The sequence below is a fragment of the Castor canadensis genome, chromosome 5, assembly GCF_047511655.1.
Source record: "Castor canadensis chromosome 5, mCasCan1.hap1v2, whole genome shotgun sequence".
NCBI classification, from domain to species: domain Eukaryota; kingdom Metazoa; phylum Chordata; class Mammalia; order Rodentia; family Castoridae; genus Castor; species Castor canadensis.
Window position 1 is genome coordinate 45,041,413 of NC_133390.1, and position 21,546 is coordinate 45,062,958.

At 34.3% G+C, this 21,546-nt stretch overlaps 1 protein-coding gene across 7 annotated transcripts in view; it reads left to right on the forward strand.

The window, feature by feature from the left end:
• The first annotated feature begins 7,972 nt into the window (after positions 1-7,972).
• Epha6 (EPH receptor A6) overlaps positions 7,973-21,546 on the forward strand; it is a 933,912-nt gene continuing 920,338 nt past the window's right edge. Inside the window, exon 1 of one of the 7 annotated variants that reach the window (XM_074072951.1) lies at positions 7,973-9,596. In XM_074072951.1, coding sequence (XP_073929052.1) covers positions 9,209-9,596 — 388 coding nt within the window. In that variant the 5' untranslated portion in view covers positions 7,973-9,208. The remainder of the gene's footprint in view (positions 9,597-21,546) is intronic. The other 6 variants (XM_074072952.1, XM_074072950.1, XM_074072946.1 and 3 more) reach the window with 6 other exon arrangements.

Consider the following 21,546-nt stretch of genomic DNA (forward strand, 5'->3'; position numbering starts at 1 on the left):
GAACATGTAGATTGCTTTTGGTAGTATAGTCATGAAAATGATTAACAAAAAGATTTTCCTTTCTATAATATATGGTTCAAAAGATAGAAATGCTACTTTAAAATCTTCACCAGTAAATTAATTTATTATTTCAAAAGGATTTTTTTTTTTTGCTTTTAGTTTGTTTTTTAGATAGGGTCTCACACTTTTTTCTAGGCTATCCTTGGAATGAAATTCTGCTATCTCCTCTTCTCAAGTAGCCTGGATAACAGGTATGTGCTATCAGACCTGGCCCCCAAAATGCATTTTAAAAAATAAATTATCCATATAATTAGGCACTTGAGACATTTCTTTTCACTAACAAGATAGTGTGAATTCTTATCCTTCCTAAGAAGGATTTGAAATCCATGTACTTCTTCATCTCTGTCATCATTAAACATCAGATCTTTATTTCACTGAAGAATTACTTCCCAAAGCTATTTCTTTTAATCATTTCCTTGAATTACAAAAGACCAAGAACTCTTTAAGATTTAAGAATCATTGCTCTGCCTCATATTAGTATATAACCTATGTGCTTTAGCTTCATCATTTCTAAAAAGGGTACAGTAAGTACCTACCTCATAGGGCTAGCATGCAGAATACACCTATGACAGTGTAAGACACATGACAAGTGTTCAATATATGTTGTTGACCTTTCAATGTAAGTTCTATGTGAGCAAACCTCTGCTTTATTTATAAGTTAAATACTCAGTGCCTTGAAAAGAGGCTCCAGACAGACCACAAAACATTACAGCTGAATAAGTATGAGCTCATACTTTATGAGGCAACTTTTCCTTAATGGAATTAGAGTCCAGCAAGATTCACAAATATGTAAATGTTGGGTCATCAGAAAGAATAATTATATCACTTGGAAATTTAGTCACAATGACGAAGTATATCCATTGAAATATTCCACAGTCTGAGCTTTCATCAAATTAGATTAATTTTATAGATAAACACGTGTAAATGATATATTTGCATGCTTTTGTGCATTTTGGTAAACATTCAGGGAAGAAAGAGGCAGCATGACAATAAAAAGTAGAGCTTTGGAGCCAGACTGTGTGGACCAACATCTCTGTTTTGCCACCTTCTGTCTGGGTGACTGGAAATGGTATGAAGCTTATTAGAATTTTTTTTTGCTTTGGGGCTTATGACAAATTAAGGTTATAGAAAGATATCATCAAGTGACACACTAGGGCAATATAAATGCAAACATATTTACTGGCTTTAAATAATAAATTTTTACAATATCATATTTTTCTAATATCTGTGGACTTGACAGATTGTTCCTAACATTGTTTTTCATGTAAATAAAAAAATTTAGAAAGGGGGAAACAACATCAGAACAAAAAGTAAAGTAAAACAAGAAGAAATACTAGAATCTAAATAGAAAAGTACTGATATCTCCTTGAAAGCTCTTAGGGTAACATGCTAATTTTGGAACATGTACCAGTCTTATTGAGTGCCTGGTATTACTGTAATTTTGAGGGACCCTGACAGTGGAATAAACACACCATGCATAGTAAGGGTGATAGGGCTTCATGAAATATTTTTAAAATTATAACATTGAAATGTAGTCACATTAGATAAGTGATACATTCATAAGTGAAGTAATTCTTAAAGATATTGGGTTTAAATCAGAGAGACAAATTTTCATGTTTTTTGGTCAACTCAATGTAATATCCACAAGCATTTCATATCAAGCTACAGTAGACCACTGCTGACATACATTGCAACTGTTATAACTAGAAACGGTATTCATTTTTCTTCATGACAAACAACTGTGCTGAACATGACCATGTGACAGAATTTCTACAATAAGGGTTAACTCTTTGAGGGCTGGTAGTGTGGCTCACGTGGTAGAAAACCTGCCTGGCAAGTGTAAGGCTCTTAGTTCAAACCTAATACTGTAAAAACAAAAAATAGGCATTTTTGTAGCAGGTGAAACTGTATGCACTATTGATGTTTATACAGTTTCAAATTGCTTTATTATTTTTTGCCTTTATCAATGTGAAGGTATTGAACAGTGGTGATATATGAATTCCAATGCATTAACTACTGCCAAATATGACATTATAACTTTCTTAAAATTATCTAACACTAATCACTTATTTCTTAGTCATACTGTATAGATTCAAACACTCAAAAGGTGCATACTGCTAGTGAATACTATCTTAGACAGCAGAAATATGCATTATGCTATTAAGTAGTATTAACAGTACAGTATTTGTTTAAGATAAATAACATGTAAACTTCACATATTGTTTGAAAATTGCATATATTTTCTATGAGCAAAGCAACCTCCTTAAATTTCCCCATTGGATGAAAATATTCAAAACTAACATAACATGCTTCCTTTTCTTCATATATTTCAAACCATGATGTAAAATATGTCAGAATCAAATAAATACACAATAGTTCTTGACTATGAATTAATACCAATGTAAGTCAATTTAGTGTTTTTATTTTCCTGTTTTATTGCACTAATTTAGAACATTTTATTTTCAACTATAGTGATAGAGTATCAAATCCTAATTCTAAATATTATGAACCTCAATATATCTCAATACTATGGATCAGGAATGTAATTTAATACTGAAATTTGAAGGAAGCCTTAACATGGACTTTATAGTGGGCCTTGGTTTCCTGAGTAGTCAGACAGTTTGTATGAAAACTCAGCATAGATACATGTTTGTAATATATGTTATTTAGATGCATTAATTTAGAGAGCTATAATGATTCAAATATTAGTAATACTATTTGATGACCCTTGACAAACCAAACATGAAATTTGGTACTCTATTTGCTGTTAAAATAAGCAAGTGTTAAATTATATTTTATTTAAAAAGTTAGTAAAAATGGCATTTGGCAAAAAAGTTAAATATAATTACTACTTGAATACATCATCATTTATCACATGCAGTGTTGCAAAAAGAAACATTCTTTGCTTTGTAAGGTCCTTGGGAAATAGAATATGTCTATAAAATCTAGACAAGAAACTGAAGAATCACATGCTATTTGTCAAACGATTGGTATAAGTAAATCCTATAAAAATTTTAGCTTACAATGATTATAAGGTATATTTAGAAATGCTTATATTCCATGCAAACATTTCAACAGCCATAGTAAAAGCAGCACACTATGATTAAAATGGTGCAGAATAATTCAAATAAAAAGCAAATATGGGCATATTTAGTTTTTAATGGGCTGTCATAGCTCACTTGGAATATAATAAAGTATCTCTCAGGAATTGCTTGACTTTTATGTTTGTTTTATTAAAAGTACAGAATTACAAAAATGTACACATGATACCTGATTACAACCTAAACTAAATGGTGTAATCAAAATTTCTATTAAAAACCTTTGCCCACACAGCTCAGTTTATGAGGCACATCTCTGGCTCACTTCTCTTTGTCTTATTCTTTTAGCCTGTCCCAGTTTGATTGCAGCCAAGGAACATAATTTGCAATTTTGGTATCAAAATAACCAACAAAGTTAGCTGATAATTGATATTCAGAATTATAATATTACTAATAAATTTAACATATTAGTATTTGGCATACCCAAGTGTTCTTGTAAAATCTGGTTTTGCTTTTTCCTAAAGCAGGGTAGAAGATGTCTTCATATAGGACTAATACAAGACACAACACAAAGTATATTTTCATTAAACTTCTATTTTGAACACTTGGCTATAAACTAGTAGCAATATTCCTCTGACATTTGTTAGAATGGAAATAAGATTTTTAAGGGTATTTTTTCTTTTTTCTTCAATTGTTGCCTGTTTGATATTTAGAATGTGCTCTTTAATGATATTTATTATTATTCAATGAAAACACACAAAGCTGTTTTGACACAGCTCCTTATTCTGGGGCATAAAAGATAAACTAAATGACATGCTACTTATAAAACTGAAATAAATTTAAATATGTTATTGTTAAGTCCTTTTCATAATTTAGGTAAATTACTTTTGTGGTTCTCTGATACCTACTAATTATTAAGTAAGTTTCATTAAAATTGCAAGTTAGTTGAAGTATTTAACCATTGTACATAACCTTTAGTTTTGTATGTAACATTAGTAAAATTTTACCGGACTTTTCATTCAGAGGATGAGCCAATCTAAACTAGCTATATAATTTGGACTACATTATGGAACCACACAAAATGATCTGTATTGGAATTGTACATATGCCTGTGTTCTGCAATATAATATAAACCATTGAGCATTAAGAAAATGAAAGCATTTGATGTCCCCACTCCAGAGGAGCTAATACAGAGACCATAAAGTGACAGAGGTTAACATGAGAAGGAGATCAGGAACCAGTGTAAAGATCAGTTAGAGATGAATCAACATGGGTCATAACGCATGGGTACACAAAAACAATGTTGGGAATCTTTCTGTACAGCTATCCTTAATTCAACTAGCAAAAACACTTTGTCTTCCTTATTATGCTTGTGTCTTTTCTTCAACAAAATTAGTGATAAGGGCAGAACAGGAACTGAGGGGGGAAGTGGAGGGAGGGGTGGGGAAGGGGAGCAGGGTGGAGAAATGACCCAATGTTTGCACACGTGAATAAATGAATAAAAAAGAAGAACTTATTGCAAATAATCTCTGTACATTTCCTATAGTGCTTGGCACAAATGCATGTGAAAATCTTGCTTCGAAAATGGTTTCTAAACTAGAAAACTTCTAGAAAGAATGTTTTCATTGTATTGTAGACACACATGTACATTATAAATAATACAATGTGCATATGATATATAAACACATAGATTGTTCGTTTACTCGAATATATTATGCAAAACAGACCAGAATGCAATTACCACAGTAGAATCAAACAGTAAGATTTGTGGAACTTCAAAGTGCATTATTTTGTAAAAAATTTTTAAGACTTGATATGCTAACAAAAAGTAAGAAACCAAGCACTACTTTGGATGTCTTCTTCAAGAAATTTTAAGACTTTCTAATATCAAAGCAAAATTTCTGACTGTAAACAATGTATGCCTTTTCCTCTTATACATTTGTAAAAGCAAACAGGTTCAAATTAACTATATTAGAATTATAGATTTTTTTTTACTTTAGCTGTTTTATTTTACTTAAACTATTTACATGCTAAAACATGTACAAGTCAATATTTTCCTTAATTTATATATTAAGGTTGATGAAAGAAAATAATATTTTTGTGCACAGCATGTCTACCAATCTCATATTAAGAAAAGGGCTTACACAATTGTTTTTGGAGTACAAACCTAATCTTTTAAGGCCTGATGTTTTGACATCTTAGAGGATCAACACTCTTTTTATTTTTTATGTTTCTTCTATCTGGACCTTAGAGAATGCAAATTACTGCTGAAAATGGATTAATTTACTCTTCTACCAGAATAATATACTTGAGGCTTTCTCAGGCCCTCAAACATGCTGGGTATTAAATATCATAATCCTTCTCTTTTCTCTCTCAAAGGAATTAATTGCTAGTTAAGTCTCTGACCTTTTCATCATGTACAAAGCAAATAGTATTGCAGATACTGCTATTTTTTACTAGAAGTAAAAACTTGGACTAGTTTTTAGTGTCATATACCTTTTATTCAATACAAATTTTAATTATTTCCTTACCTGAATCCAGAACACATATATCATGGAGAACAATGGTCTGAAACAATACAAAAGGATTCTGAACAATATATCTCTGGAAAATGAGACATGAATGCTTTTCTAAATATGGGTATGATTCAAACAGACAAGTGCAGATAAATCTATATGAATATTACATTCGGCTCCTTGAGTGGATTATAATTTTGAAATTGTCACATGTCACCAACTGTATCAACACTGCTAGAAAATCAAAAACGAAGTACATTTCTATAAAGTGCAATTGCTTCTAAATTCACATAAGATAACCAAGATGTTATTTTAAATAAAATGGTAAATTCCCATGACAAATTATTTTCACTCAAAGTAGTTTACTATTAATTCTTTCCCAATTGAACAAAAATGAGCACATAAAGAGATCAAAAAAATTAGAAATAATATACATATGCACATTTTGTGCATATACATATATAATGTGTTATACACAAATGGTCAAATTCTCATAGTAATTCATTTTATTAACATGTTTTGAAATTAATGGTCATAGACTCTTGATCAAAGATCAAGACAATTATATGTCATTTTCAGATGAGTTTTTGCTTAAGATAGCCCTATCATCTAGACATGCAATAGAGAATGTCTGAGCATACCTAAACATATGAAGTGTCTTTTAAAATTGAGAAAAATCTTGTAATTATTTTTTTCTTAAAAATCAAAATGAAATGAGACCAATTATTTTATAAAGTAATAGGATAGCTTAAACAAATTATGAATAATAGGCAAATTGTAAGTACAGTGAGGGAGGGGGGAAAATTCAGGTTATTCAAGCTATTATTGTTACTTTGAAGAAATAGTTTGTGTGTTAGCCATTGTAATGTGATTTGTAACTAAGCAAGAGTGGAATCTCAGTTTTTCTTCTTTTCCCTTTGTCTTTTCTTTCCTTCTTTTCTTTTTTCCTTCCTTCCATGAAGACCACTCTGTTTTAGTCTATTTTAAAGGGATGTTTTTTGGTAATCTACATTTACCATAAATTCTTTTTAATGTAGTACTCAAGCAAGCAAACCATTAGAACTTGATGTAAATTTTACATTTAAAAATATTTCATCCTAGAGATAATTTTGGGTGTTTTTCCACTAAAAATCTTCTTTCAAACCTAATTAATTTGAAAAATGAATATTTAGAAATAGATTAACATGGTTTTCAATCTAAGTTAACATTATTCATTCCTTCACTTTTACTAGAATGTGGTATATGTTTGCCATTTATAAGGAGTGTCTTCTTGTACAAGATGTTTCTTTTACTAAGCTGTTAATGAATGCTATGGAACTGTCCACTTTAAGTCAAAATTTTGAAAAAGGATATAGAAATATATTCATTGGCAGTATATAAAAGATTATTATTTGGAATCAAAGCAGCAGTATAATGAATCATTAAACATTTGTGAAAGCATTATTTATTTAGAGAATGATTATTTTTACAACTATTTTTTATTTATACAACAATTTACAGCATAGAGGTCATGATGTAGATCTTTATTTTACAACTGAGTTTGTAAACCAAACTGAGTTTTCAAATGTCCATGTGGTCAGTCAGGATTAATAACAGTGGTAAAATAAGTAGCAAACTCAGATTTTACTCCTTTAAGTACTAACATATAAACTCCACATATCTTTTTAGAAGTGATTCACATACATTTAAATTGGCATGGACACCTTTGAAAAGAAGCTGTGTATGAGGAATTCATAATGAATGTGAAAGTACAGTCACCAATCAGAAACCTTCTTCGCATTCTTGAAATCACTTGCTTTTCACATTTCTCTCCATAGCAGCAGTGTTTTATACGAGATGTCTCCCTTGCTACCTTATCTTTCCCTCCAATTGACTGTAAGATATTAAGTGAAACCCCTTCAGCTACATGGAGTATGACAAATACTGCAGCGTTGAAGCGCATTGAATAAGTATTTTCATTTCCAGAATTTCCAGTCAAACGTTGACCCTTTGCTCCATCTCCTGCTTTCTCACTCCTGCAGTTGTGTCATTTCCTCCCTTTACCTTCTGCCCACTTGGAAAATACCTTCTACCTTTTATAATGCAGCTGCTTTCCCTTTTTTGGTTCACTTTTCTCCATTGCTATCAACGTTCCTTCAAAACAAGCGAATGAGTTTTGAAGTGAGCTTTGCAACCTCACTCGACTGTGACAGGTCATGTCCCTTCAAAAAAGAAAATGATAACGATACTAATGAATACATCACAATAATTTCACACCGGCGATAGAGTTTCCACTGTGCGCCCTAATGCATTCAGTCTGACGGCTCTTCTCCTTCCTTTCAGTTCTTGCCTATTCAGCTGCCTTCCACCTGCCAGGGTAGAGGAATTTCTGTTGTCAGCTAACCCCCTCTAGCGCCCAACTGACGGCATCCAAGCGCTGCTGTCAGGCGGGAGAAACCCGGGATCCTCCAACCTCAGCCGCGCTCCGGCTCTGGCCCTGCCTTCTGCTGGCCTTGGCTGCGGAGTGACAGCCAACACCAGACGACAAGACCCCTCCCCAGCAGCTTGTAGTGTGGCCCTGGTCCTGGGGAAGGATCCCACCAAAAAGCGGGCACGGTGGCTTCCGAGCCCTGGGAATGAGTGGGTTCTGCTGAGAAGGGGGCGTCTCACGTAGAGACCGCGGACCGCTGTGCGCCACTATGGACTTGGCCGTTCTCTACTCAGACCTAGGCTGGTCGGAGCGCACAGTCCGACACTTCTATGACGCGGGTGTTTAAGGCCCGTGGAATCCCAGCACCAATGCTGCGACGATGCTCATAACCTCCACAGCGAAGTCACCACCGCACAGCAACGCGAACATCTAGGCGACTCTGGGCTCAGCCTGTTTGCAGCCTGATGTGACTGCCCTCTGTCCCTTTGCTGCTCAAGGACTCCAACAGCGGAGGAGGCCCCAAAGCCGACTCTTTCGCCCTCGTGGGCAAGTTTGGCGACTGTGCTTAGGCACTCCAAGGCTGACCACCGCTGCACCTCAGCTCTGCCCGGGATCCTGGGAGCTTGTCACCACACTCACCCCCTCGAGCGGCGGAAATGTGGCTAAGAAAGCGGCAGGGGCTGTCCGGTGCCGATTAGTATTAAAGTGCCAGCGCTGCTGCCTCGAAATGGGGAGCTAAGTACTTGGGGGACCAACTGCGGCCTCAGACACGCCGGGAAAGCTGCTGCCACCGCCGGGGGGCGGCGCCGATGAGGCCGAGTTGGAGGTGTCCATGATTCAAACCGCTGCCGACGCCACTCTGGCGAGGGGCTGAGGACTCAGCCTGCAGTTCGCTCAGTCTACTCGCGACTCCGGCAAGGCTGTTCCCGCACCGGCCGTAGCAAAGTTCTCTCGAGGCCTATCGCGCCTCTTCACAGCAGCTGCGCGTTCATCTACTTTGGGGTCTGCAAGTGCCCACTTCGTCCCGGAGAGGCGCTTGGACCATCCGAACTGCCCGCTCCACCTGGTCCCCTCCCCCCATCCCTTTGCTCCCCTCCCCCAAACCACAGCCCGAGATCGTTCCTGCGCGCGCGCTCTCCCAGGCCCAAGTGAATAGTCCTTGCGCGAGCGGGACACAGTGGTGGATGCAATTCCCCTTGCCTCCAGCGGCCAGGAACTCCCTGGCGCCGCAGGCAGCGTCTTCCTCCGAAGCAGCTGCACCTGCACCTGGGCAGCCTGGACCCTCGTGCCCTGTTCCCGGGGCCTCGCGCGGGGGGCGCCCCGGAACATCCCCTGCGGGCCGGGTGGAGGAGGAGGAGGAAGAGGAGGAGGAGGAAGACGTGGACCAGGACCCCCACTATACCCAGAACACTTGGCTGCGTTGCTGCTACTTGTTTTTAAGGGGGAGGAAAAGAGAATTAGGGAGAACCATGGGGGGCTGCGAAGTCCGGGAATTTCTTTTACAATTTGGTTTCTTCTTGCCCCTCCTGACGGCATGGCCAGGCGACTGCAGTCACGTCTCCAACAACCAAGGTAAGGGACGGGGCGGAGAGGCAGAAAAGGGTGGGAGGAGGAGTGTGCTTTGAGAACTGGTGGACTGGTCCTCTCCTGCAGGTAACTTGGTCAGGTCTTGCCACCCAAAGGGGCTAGAGTGTTTCCTCAACAGAGGGTCCTGTCCACACCACACGGGCTGGACCGGCGGCCTCGCGGGCTATGTTTCCTTCTGCTTTCAGATTTCTTTAAAGGGATGATTGAGCCTCCGCAGCACGTGGGTCCCATCGCTGGTGGTTGCAGAATTATTACCCCCTGCGCAGTCTCCACCGGAGGTCAGGCTTCATAGCACAGACTTAATGGAGACTTCAGGCTCTTGGCGGTCGCTCTTAACAGGATAGCATGTCGATTCTCCCATATGCCCTCTTGAAAGGCGGATCATCATCACTATTCCTGCTGTACCCTGAGACCAGTTATCAGCGTTTAGCCTCCAGTAACTCTAGGTCGCCCTCGCCCAGCCTGTTTACCATCCACAATATCGAATGCACACTTGTTCAAGATTAGTCCTAGACCACATGCTCACAGATCTGTGTTGAGGTTTCTGTTTCTTCCAAGCGGGGAGATCAGCGTGACGTGTGAATTTCTAAGTTGTGAACATCCTATTTGTAAAGTCAATTTTTTGGAGGAATTTGTTTCAATACATAAAGTGGCAGAGCGAAAGTGAATAGAGTGTGAAAAGTGACTGAAAGCACTTAAAATAGATGAGCATTTTCTTTCTTTGTAGTCAATCTTTATGAAACAAAGGTCTTTGGATTTCTACTGTGAATGATTACACATCTATAAAAATACTATCTGCATATTCTAAATCCAATTAGACTTAAGTATCAAACAACCATAAAAGTTTTCCAGCATGTTCCTGTCACTGGCGCAGTGATGACTACCCATGTGTTGCCTGTTGTGTGACATTGTTCTAACTACTTCAAATATAAAACAGTTGTGGCCAATTATAGTGCCATTTAACGTAGAAGACACATGTTTTAGGCTCTATAAATCATTTACAATAATAAAAATGGATGTCAGATGAGAGTGGGTACTTTTTGTGGGAAGGAGAGAAGGTTCAGGGAGAAGGCAACTAAAACCACATAGCCTTGCCTTTGCCACTAAATGTGTATGACTATTCTCTTTATAAATAAAATAATCATTCAGAGTCAATTTTTAGCTTTCATTTGTACAGCTGGCACCCTTTAGTATGTTGTCCTAATTATTATTTCTTACCCTACAGAATGCAATTACAAATGCATATGTGAATTTACAAACATACATTGCCCTGATGACTTTGAAGATACATCACAGAAGTGACAGTTATGGGGTCCTACACTCTTTGGTAGTGCATACCTTCACACCATATTCCTCATTTGTTTTAAAGGACTATTGGTATTAAACATCAAGTGGTAGTTTACTTCTGTGAAAATACAGACTGTGAAAAATATCAGAGTTATTTGCTTGGCATTTTTTATTGTAAGGAAAGAAAATTTTTCATAATTAGCAAGTTGGACACACATTTTAAGTTAGCATCTATGGAAGCTAAAGAGATGTGCACTTTGAGACTCAAGTTTGCTAAGTTTTTAATAGTTATTCTATGTAAGAATTTTCTTAGATAACTTTCTTAAAACCTATGTAATTCAGCAACTATGCTAGGCCCTAGGCTTTAGTAACATAAATCAAACACAAATATAAATATCCTCATGACTAAAGTGCTACTTGATTAAAATGTGTTTTATTAAAGTAGGACCTTATACACATTTATATTAAAGAGTCTAGTCGTATTCTTAGCCTCCTGCAGTAATTTTATTTGCTTATATATCTTAATGACTTCTTCATACTCTTTACCTAAAATAAAAACCAAACATATAATTAATTTGTTTTTATCAGTTATCTTAATGTTGGTGAATGAACATTACCTAGTTTTGTCATTTGATAAATAGGATCATTACAATTGTCTTCTAAAACCCTTTATTTGAATTTGTACTAATATACTGAATATACAGGTTATACACAAGAATATGCTTAGGTAAAGTAGAACCTATAGGTTAAGTTGGTAAAATTTGAGTTATTCTTCAACACAAAATTATAGAGAAAGCATCAATTTTTTCATTAGTTACAATTTTTGCTTATAAAATTATTTTTGTAAGCTAAAATTGTACAAATTTTGCCTAATTTTAAATTTACATAGCTTTCAAATACTGAACACACAATAGGTAATCAAATGTCAAACTTCTACATGATATTTTTTTTGAACATTTTAGGGATAGTTTCTTAATATCTAGTTTCATAAATAGGTATCTAATAAAAACATAAATTTTTACATCATAAACATGAGACATTATAAAATTATGTTATACCACATGAAAAGATTAATGTAAAATATAAATTTAACTTCTTATACACATGAAAATAAATATTGAAATATAATAAATTCAGTTTTATTTTTGAGAAGTTAGTTTTCATATCCTAGTAATTGCCATTAGTGTTTTATTTTTGAAATTTGTTGTTTTATGGAAAGTAAAATTTCATTTTTATTTAACTTTTCTTCTTAAGGACATTCACAAAGTAAAATTTTATTATCGCATGTATATTTGCACCAAATTATATAAAATCCTTCATGACTGAAAAGAATGGGTTCATTCCCCATGCTCCACTCTCTTTTCCATAGTCTTCTGTACTCAGACAGGGTCAAATAATGATAATGACAAAAAGAGTGAACGACCTCATTCTTTTACCATGGTACAATGAGAACTTTGCTATAGGAGACATCTTTTGTCTTGTCTTGTAACTGACTGCAAAGCCATGCACTGTAAAGACAAAGTAAATCAATTTCACTTTTTCTTTCTATTACCCAAACCTCCTTAAATCAATCCCAAAGAATTGCTGCTTCCTACCTATATCACGTCATCTGATTAAGTGAAAATATGATTTTCTTCACAGCTCTCTTAATTTAAAGCCATAGTATTAATTAGATGTTTATAATTTTATTTAAAAATCAGATTTTATCTTCTCCAGTTATATAATCTTTCATTTCTGTACATTTATATTTATTGTGAATATAAAACACAGTCTTGATTCATGTGCAAGTTAACTGTGTGTATCAATTACACTGGTTAGCAGCCATCAGGAGTCCATTTATTTAAAGATTACTTCACTTCAGCAGAGTATCACATAGCATAAAAAAGTTGATGCATTTCTCAGAGTGTGGCACATGTTTATATAAATAATCAATACATGCACAACTATTTCATTATGTCAAAATATGTTTTGGGCACATGAATGCATTGAACTTTTTGTTATCACTATCATGTGTATTGATTTTTTTCAGGCAATTCTGTGACAAAGAAACAAACTAATAGTGCACAAACTAGTTGCACTATTAGTTGGTTTCATTAAATTAATTGATTTGAATGAATTAACAGCAAAATCAACCAAATCAACTCTATGTAAATACCTGGAAACATATCTGAGCAGAAAAATATCTGCTTAAGAAAATTCATGGCTACAATTAGTTGAACTGCATAAGCATTTAATATGGTTAAATTTGTAGACATGCAAAAATTTGGGAAAATTTTAAAAATGTTTGAGTAAACTTTAAATATAGAAAATAGCTAAAAATTTTGCTAAATTTGGAAAAGTGGATAATTAACAGAATATTTTTGAAAGAACATTCAATTGTTTTTTAAGGATGAATTATTGATAGTGGTAAAAGTGCAAGAGATTGTTATCATGTGTCTTCTTGTTCAACATAAGTGTAAATACATCCTAGAATGCAATTTCATTATACATTTAAAAGATAAAATGTCATTGCATAGTCATTATGGTTATCATCCAAAATAAAAAGATACAATATCAATTTTATAAAGACTCAGCCATGACCATCTAAGTGATATTTATTGTGGATTTGAAACAAAATACATGTAAAACTTTTTCTTGCACTAAAATAGTACAGTATTCATTAAGGATCTCTCCTTTAAGTATAATTTAAAATAATAATATACAAAACTAAAACAGTGTACATGTTTAAAAAACTTAAGTGGATTGTCTAAGGGAAGAAAAGTTGTTTTTATTGGTACAGAGAAATTAATGGTTAACTTTTAGCTTTTTACTTTTGTGTTACTTTTATTACAAAATAAATAATTAGAAAAATATTAGAGTAGAAAGCCTTTCATTTATTTTTTTCATCAATCAATGCTAATATAAGCTATTTAAGTACAAAAAATCATAGATTACTTGCATTTCTCTCTACCAATCCTCTTTTCTGTATCACACAATCTCTTTACTCACCACCCTCCCTGAGATAGAAAATAATAGGAGAGGCATGCTTTTTTTTACCTTTACTGTGATGGGTGGGGGTGCATGGTGGCATTTATACAGGTTCTTACAATGTATCAAATATATCATAAATGAATTCACTTCCTCAACCATGCGTCTTCATCTCTCCTCCCCCGATTTTACAGGTGTCATTTCTGCATTTACTGACATGTGTACACATTTTATTGCACCACATTCATTCTTTTTCCCCAACACCTCCCCACTCCCACTGGTGCCAGCTCTCCCCGCTGTGCAGGACTTGTTCCATCCTCCTGTTCTCTGAATTTTGAGATAAAGGTAGCTACACAGGGAGTTTCCTTGTGATATTTCCATGTATACATGTATTATAACTCCAATTGGTTTATCTCCTCTAATTTTCTTCATTCTTCCTTAGTCCCTTTCTTATGGTAGTTTCAGTCTGTTTAAGATTTCTATATTCATTCTTGTATTGTGGGAATATCAACTATATTCAAGTTCTTAGTTTCCCTACCCTTCTCTTGACCTCCCCTTAGTGTGACCAGTGTTTCATAATTTTGCTACATTTGTGTTAGGTCTATATTCCACAAATGAGAGGGAACATGTGGCTTTTGGCCTTCTGAGCCTGGCTAACTAAAGAGACAGTTGAAAAAGTCTGTTTGGGGTTGGGGGGTTGACATTTAAGCCTCATTCTTATGGAAGAGAAAAAGCTAATTGTACAGAGTAGGAAGAAATGCATTAAAGGTGGCGGGAACTGCCTAGAAAAGAAATGATGGTGATTTATTTGAAGAACTGAGTCCAGCATGAGTGGAATTTACTGAGCAAGGAAGAAAGATGCAAAACTGAAGTCTGAAAGATAGTAACCAGATTCAAGGAGTAGAAAAGAGCCATGGTAAACAGTTAGGATTTTATATTATCATAGGTAAGATGTAAATGTATTTGGCAATTTTAACCAAATGAGTAAAGTGAACCATTTCACATTTTAAAAATACTGTAGCTACTGAGCAAAGAGATGACTAGAAGCTATCAAGAGCAGAATTAAGAGTCTTGCAGTTCTGAAGAATGGTTATGATGGTCTGGCCTACAGCATGGCAGTGGAAATGAAGAGCAGGTGAGCCTGAGATAGATTCTGGAAGTAAAATTTATGGGACTACCTTGTTCTATAGAAAAGCAAATGTGCATATTCAATGTTCTTATAATTTTCTTCTCAAAATGTCCAAGAAAAGATTTCACTAACCCATTAGAATGACTTTCTTGTATAATTACTGAAAATTGACAGGGGATAAGAGGAATCAGGGAGAAAAAAATATGTAAGAATATGATGCCCATTTCCTATTTATTCAATTCAAACTGACTATGATTTCGAACAAAATCCTAATAGTGCAATTTTTCTGTTTCTAACAATTGTACATAGTAGACATTCATATTTGATCAACAAAAGCAATTTGCTGTTGCTTGTCTGATATACCTTTCCTTATGTAGTTATTTTTGTTAGTGTGTACAAATAGGTAGGGGCTTCTTCACAAGACAACAAAGTAAAACAGCACAGTCCAGTTTTTAACTAATAAAGAGCAGTATTGAGGGATTTGTAAATACACCAGTCTTATTCATTGCTGTTTTTATCAAATTGGTAATGTTGAGAACAAAATTCTCAGTGATACTTGATATTAAATAGCTTGATTTGAGATATTTTCCACTAGTCTTCTCTTTGCATTTTATTTAAAAGAAGAGAAACAAATAAATGTCCAGAAAGAATGAGACCTAAAAAATAAAATTTAAAGATATATGGGGACAGTGGAAAAGAAGGAAAATTTTAGATTTTTCAACTGAATGACATAATAATAAATGTCATTCAATATGATACTTCCCTGACCACTAGTTAATTATGCATTATTTTGAGTTGTCTTTTGTTGATATTATTGAAAATTACTATTAAAATATGTACACATAAATATTTATAACTTAATAATGTATAGGAAAATTCAAACTTTGATATACTTCATCTTAAACATTTCTAATGCGGTAGCTAAGTAACAATATATATACCAAAGATTGAAGAAAAATAAATGTAGGAAAACTGAATCATGGCACTGTCTTTAAAATGATTTCTTAAGGATTCTCTTTAGTGATATATATTGAATAATAGTCTCACCTGGGTCCTTTTATCTCTACAAGTATAGAAGTATCCATTGGTGACAATCATATTTAAAATATTTTAATTCAGTTTTCAATATTGAAAATTTCTTACCTCTCTCTTTTGAGTTAATATATACTCAAATAGTATTTATTTTGTGAAAGCAAGCCAAAATAATTAGTAGTTGACATTAAATGTGATGACAAATAACTGGTAAAATGGTTAGATTCCAATGTAAAATCTTAAAAGAATTGTATCAGTTTCTAAAATAAAATGAGGTCTGTGTACTGGTTCACTTCTTAATAATCAACTTATGCCTCAACGAAAATAAAAAAGACTAATATCCAGGAAAGTTTTAGAATACTAGATAAGGGAAGTTCACTGTCACCTTGACTTTCTATTTACTAAGTTTAATGAAGGAGTTAGAAAGAGATCTTGATTTTGATCTGAAAAATCCCCTAAAACTTTTGAAGTGTATACTGTTCCTATAGAATATTACTTAAATGATTTAAAACTAAGTAAAAATTAACATGCCATTGTTGTATTAATTTTTATGACTGTAATAGACTTTAAAACGTACTTAGAATACAATGACTTACTGTTGTACTATGACAACTTCATTTTGTAGATTAGAGAAAATGCGACTCACCCAGGTTAATAAAGTAACATTTTGCTAATTTGCTTAGTATGTAAGAACCTATATAATACTCACTAATTTATGACCAGAAATCTATTTATGAATACATTGCTTTTTAGATTTTCAAGAATCCTATTAAATAGAAATCAAGAATTCAAGTTCATGAATTTTCATTACATGTTAGTGTTGTAAATTTTTAATAGGCTTATTAAAGCTAAATGATATTTATCCTAAAACACTGCCAAGCCTTGAAATTAAATAAATTTTGACATGACTTTTATAATAAGGTCTCAAATACTTCATTTCAATATAGTTGCCTTTGGATTTTTTTATATTTCATTACTTAGATATGAATACTTCAATTCTTAATTTTAATGATTTATTTATATTTTTCTGGAATTCTAAAATTAGTTTAACAATAAGTATATATCCATCCAACCACACACACATGTGCGCACACACACACACACACACACACACACACACATATGTGGCAGTACTGGGATTTGAACCCAAGGTCTTGTGTTTTCCTAGGCACACACTCTACCACTTGAACCATGCTTCCAGCCCTTTTTCGCTTTAGTTATCATGCATATATGGTCTCCAGTTTTTGCTGGAGCTGGCCTCTGATTATTATCCCCCTGTTTATGCCTCCTGAATAGCTGGGATCACAGACATATTCCCCCATGTCTGGCCTATTGATTAAGATGAAGGTCTTACTAATGTTTGCCCAGACTAGCCTTGATTCACAATCTTTTCAATGTGTGCCTCCTGAGTAGTGGGCATTATAGTAGTAGACTACTGCTCCCAGACCATCCAATTTTTAAATGAAATACACTGATGCTCTGTTTCTTCATTGTGCTGGGCACAGGAAATACAAAAGCAGGCTCCCACCTCCAGCTTCTTAGAACTGAAGATTCAGTTATTGAACATGTTTATATGTCAGTGAATGTTTAAAACATTAATTTATGTATCAAAGTGTGTGTAATTAGCTGTTATGTAAATTTAAACTAATTTTAACAAAGATGAAGGATACTGTTCTCAAATATCTATAAATTAATATATGGAGGCACTTAGAATAAATATTCTTCAAATGTATTGGTCATGACTGTGTACTGGACATGACAGTGTATTGGACTTTGAGTGGCTATTGAATATAAAATAAGACCTGGAAATGAAATAAATGGAACAGGAATACCTAACATTAGCAAAAATAAAATTGCATGATCTCTTATTAGTTTCGCAAAAAATAAGAAGCTCTAGTTACACATCAGAAATTGCAATGACTCTCATTTATCAGAATTTATCATCGTGAATATGTGAAAATTATCAGAGAATTAAAATGAATAACTGGAGACCTCAACTTTTAAGTAACTAAATTTTTGTATTTAAAGATTAAAACATTCTGCATTTTTAGATGAAAATTAACTATGCAAATGAATGTCTTAGACTGAGCATAGAACTTGTAAGTAGGTGCTATGATTTGGCGTCATTGTTAACAGTCTTATTTTACTTTTTTAAAATTTTGGATTTAATGATGGGCTACCTGTAAAAATATAAAAACACAAAATCTAAGTTTTTACAGGTTCTATGCTGCCTATTTTATGATTATTTTATTTGTAGATGACTGTAAAATTGACACTACTTGCATGACTTACATTATATGCAATTTCAAGTGTTTTTTTCCAAGTCTTCACTTACCATCTCCTGTCATGTCTTATTCTTGTTTTGTTTTAATTTTCTTTGTTTCCTAACTTTATTAATGATTTGTTGTTAGCAGCATTCCAAAACTTTTGACTGGCTGATAGCTTTCAATATGTGTCTTTTGAACTTAGTTAAATTACTGCTTGATAAGTTCTGCATTTCATATGAGACATGAGTCCCTAGAAGCACATAGAACAGAAATTGCTGCCAGAACTTGGTGTTTTTTCAACAGAGAAAATCAATAGCAGATTACCCATGATTAGCTGTTGACATTTAGATTTGTACATTTAGAATGTCAAAAAGCACTGAGAACTATCAATCTCGTTTCTAAATTGCAATAATACTCCTATTTTCAAATCTAATAGTCTAACACTTCCCCATAAAGAGAATATAGTTTTTAGGAAACAATTAATTACAGACCTTTTGGTAAACCTGATAGAATTTAAATAACTAATGAATGGAAAAAACTACAGATCTTCTAAGAAAGCTAATGGATTATTCATCCATTTTACATGCATCTAAGTTTATTCTTATAACCAGACTTTACTAGAGATATTTTCAGAGTTCTGATACTTTAATTCTAAAAATTTATCATTTTATATGCACCCCACTAAAGGCACAGCATTCACTCTGATGTGGATATTTTTCTCCAAATGCACCACGACCTTGGTTACAAGTTCTACTTTATATAACCTTCTAATACGTTCCAGCTCTGAGAAACTTGTCCTTGAATACAAAAAGCTTAGATCACAGTTGAAAGAGGGTTGAAATTTTAAGTGAGAACTTAGCAGTCATTCGTGTTGGTCTTTTTCACAGTCAGTTTTCTGAGGTTTTTGGTTCATTTGTTTTCTGTGATGGGGATTAAACTCCAGGGCTTCTGGTGCGTGCTACGCATGCACTGTAGCACTGAGCTATAGCTGGTCCAATTATATGAGTTTTTAAGTATGTGATATGTCTGCCCATCCTTTTAATCATGTTTTCTAGATGTGTTTTAGCTTCGGGCTAATCTATGATGCCCCAGAGGCTAATCTATATGCCCCAGAAGATGTCCTGATGGCAACATTTCTTCTGAAGATGTAAAGTGTTCTAGAAGGCAATCAAGTAGAATGATGGAAAATATTTGTACACATTGATCTAGTCCTTCCACTTTTATGAATGTAAATTCAAGAGAAATAACAGGGAAAAGATAGGCCAGGATTCTACATAAGGGTTTTCATTTCAGCCTTGTTTATAAAATGGAAGAATTGGAATCAAAGTAAATGTCCCAAAATAGGAAAATCTTAGAGAGATAACTTCCTTTATTTGAAAAAAAAATTTCTTGAATGAGGTCATGTCCTCACTTATTGTGACCAAATTCCTCTTTATGCAGTATGTAGACCTTATTTTGTGACTGAGAGGACACACCAAAGGTGACAGAAAAGCAATGAAATGAGGCTTCTGAGGGGAATAATGTGGAGGAGATCTTGGGACTACTTCTGAGTGCCCAAAGAGACAACATGAAAATGATGATGGTTGTTTTATTTGAGGTTGTTTGGGGGCTAGAATTTTTACTCCTGTCTTCACTGTCTTTAACTTGAAAACTTCACCAGTCTTTTATACTCTGGAAAAATAAGAACATAGAATGTAAGAATAAATATTATCAAATGAAGATCAGTTGATAACTCTGTCCAACCCCCTCTAAAAAAATTCTCTGAAGATACGAGAACTTTAGCTAAGTGAAATCCTGTAAAGACAATGTCCTGTCTTTGTAAGCCACTCCGATTAGCAGCCATGTCAGGAATTCTGTTCTCATCTTATACTGTGTTCCTAATGATTTCCAGTGAGGTACCATAGATCTACCTAATGAGACAAATCTCCACAACAAAGTTACAGAGGCAAAAGAAATTGGGTCAGGAAATAGATCCCTGTATCATGTCATAAGCAAGCTCTAGACTAAGATTATATTTGTTGGCTGAGTTTTAAAGGTTGGAATTTATCCTAGCCAAGTCTATAATTGTTGAGAAGAAGTGTACACTGTGGCATGCTGACCAAGCACCACACACTTTGTACTGGGCTGATGGTGTTGTTTCTCAAGAGCATTTACTATTTTTACTTAAAAGTTATGAGATCATTTTTGATTTTTAGTTTGATGGGGATAAAAAGCGAGCTTTGATTTTGCATTTGGAAAACTTAAGGTCAAAATCCACTATATTGTATGGAGAAAAAGGAGTACAATTAAGGCCATGATCTCATTTTATAGATGAGGAAACTGGAGCATAAAGAATAAGTAAATGCTATGGAATGCCATCGCAAAAATCAGAATTGCAATGTGAACCCCCAGTAGTTTAGTTACTGTCAAAAATCTATGCTCCCCACTGTTGTATGAGGGTATCATTTCCATGCATTTGTACTAAAAATAGCTACATTAGGAGAATGTGCTCTTCATTAAGTACTCAGAAGAAAAGAGGTATTCATTTGCTTGCTCTCATGTTCTTTGGAATGACTGATTTTTTTTTAAACTTTTGGTATTCAACAATTGAGTGTTGCTTCTTAAAACTAAGTACAGAGCCAAATATGGCATTAAAGTGTTATCTTCCAATCTGAAGCAAACATAGAAGTAGTATTTGTTCTTTGTCACTTTGATTTTTTCATCATTCTGTTTTGAAGATTTAAATCTTTATTAAATGTTCATGTGTGTCGTACATAGGAAATGGGAATTTCTTTGAAATCAGTTTTGCATGTTACATTTAAGTTATTGAATCATTTTGACAATTTTTCAAGTACCTGACATTGTTGTAACTGTGCATCTTATAATCTTTCAGGTAGTTTACACTGTCTATCTGTGCTTACACACACACACACACACACACACACACACACACACAGACACATATCTGAAACACTGTGCTCTAAAAGTTTAGTTTTCTTACTAAAGTGCAATGGTGCAGATAATCCTAAGTACCAAATTTTAGTATTATCATGAAGAGAACTGTAAATGTAAAGAGTGAACATTTTTACTTTTTGTAGTATATTTCAGGTCGTATTACATTACCTTTTCCAAATATAACTTGTTGAGGCTGTGGCAAAGGGAAAATCAGATCTAATTTAAGCTCAAAGTAAGTAGATAGCACCAAGTCTTTGTGCTTACAGAGGATATTTCTCTGAAAAATACCAGCATGTTTTACAGTCAGCAATCTCTCGCA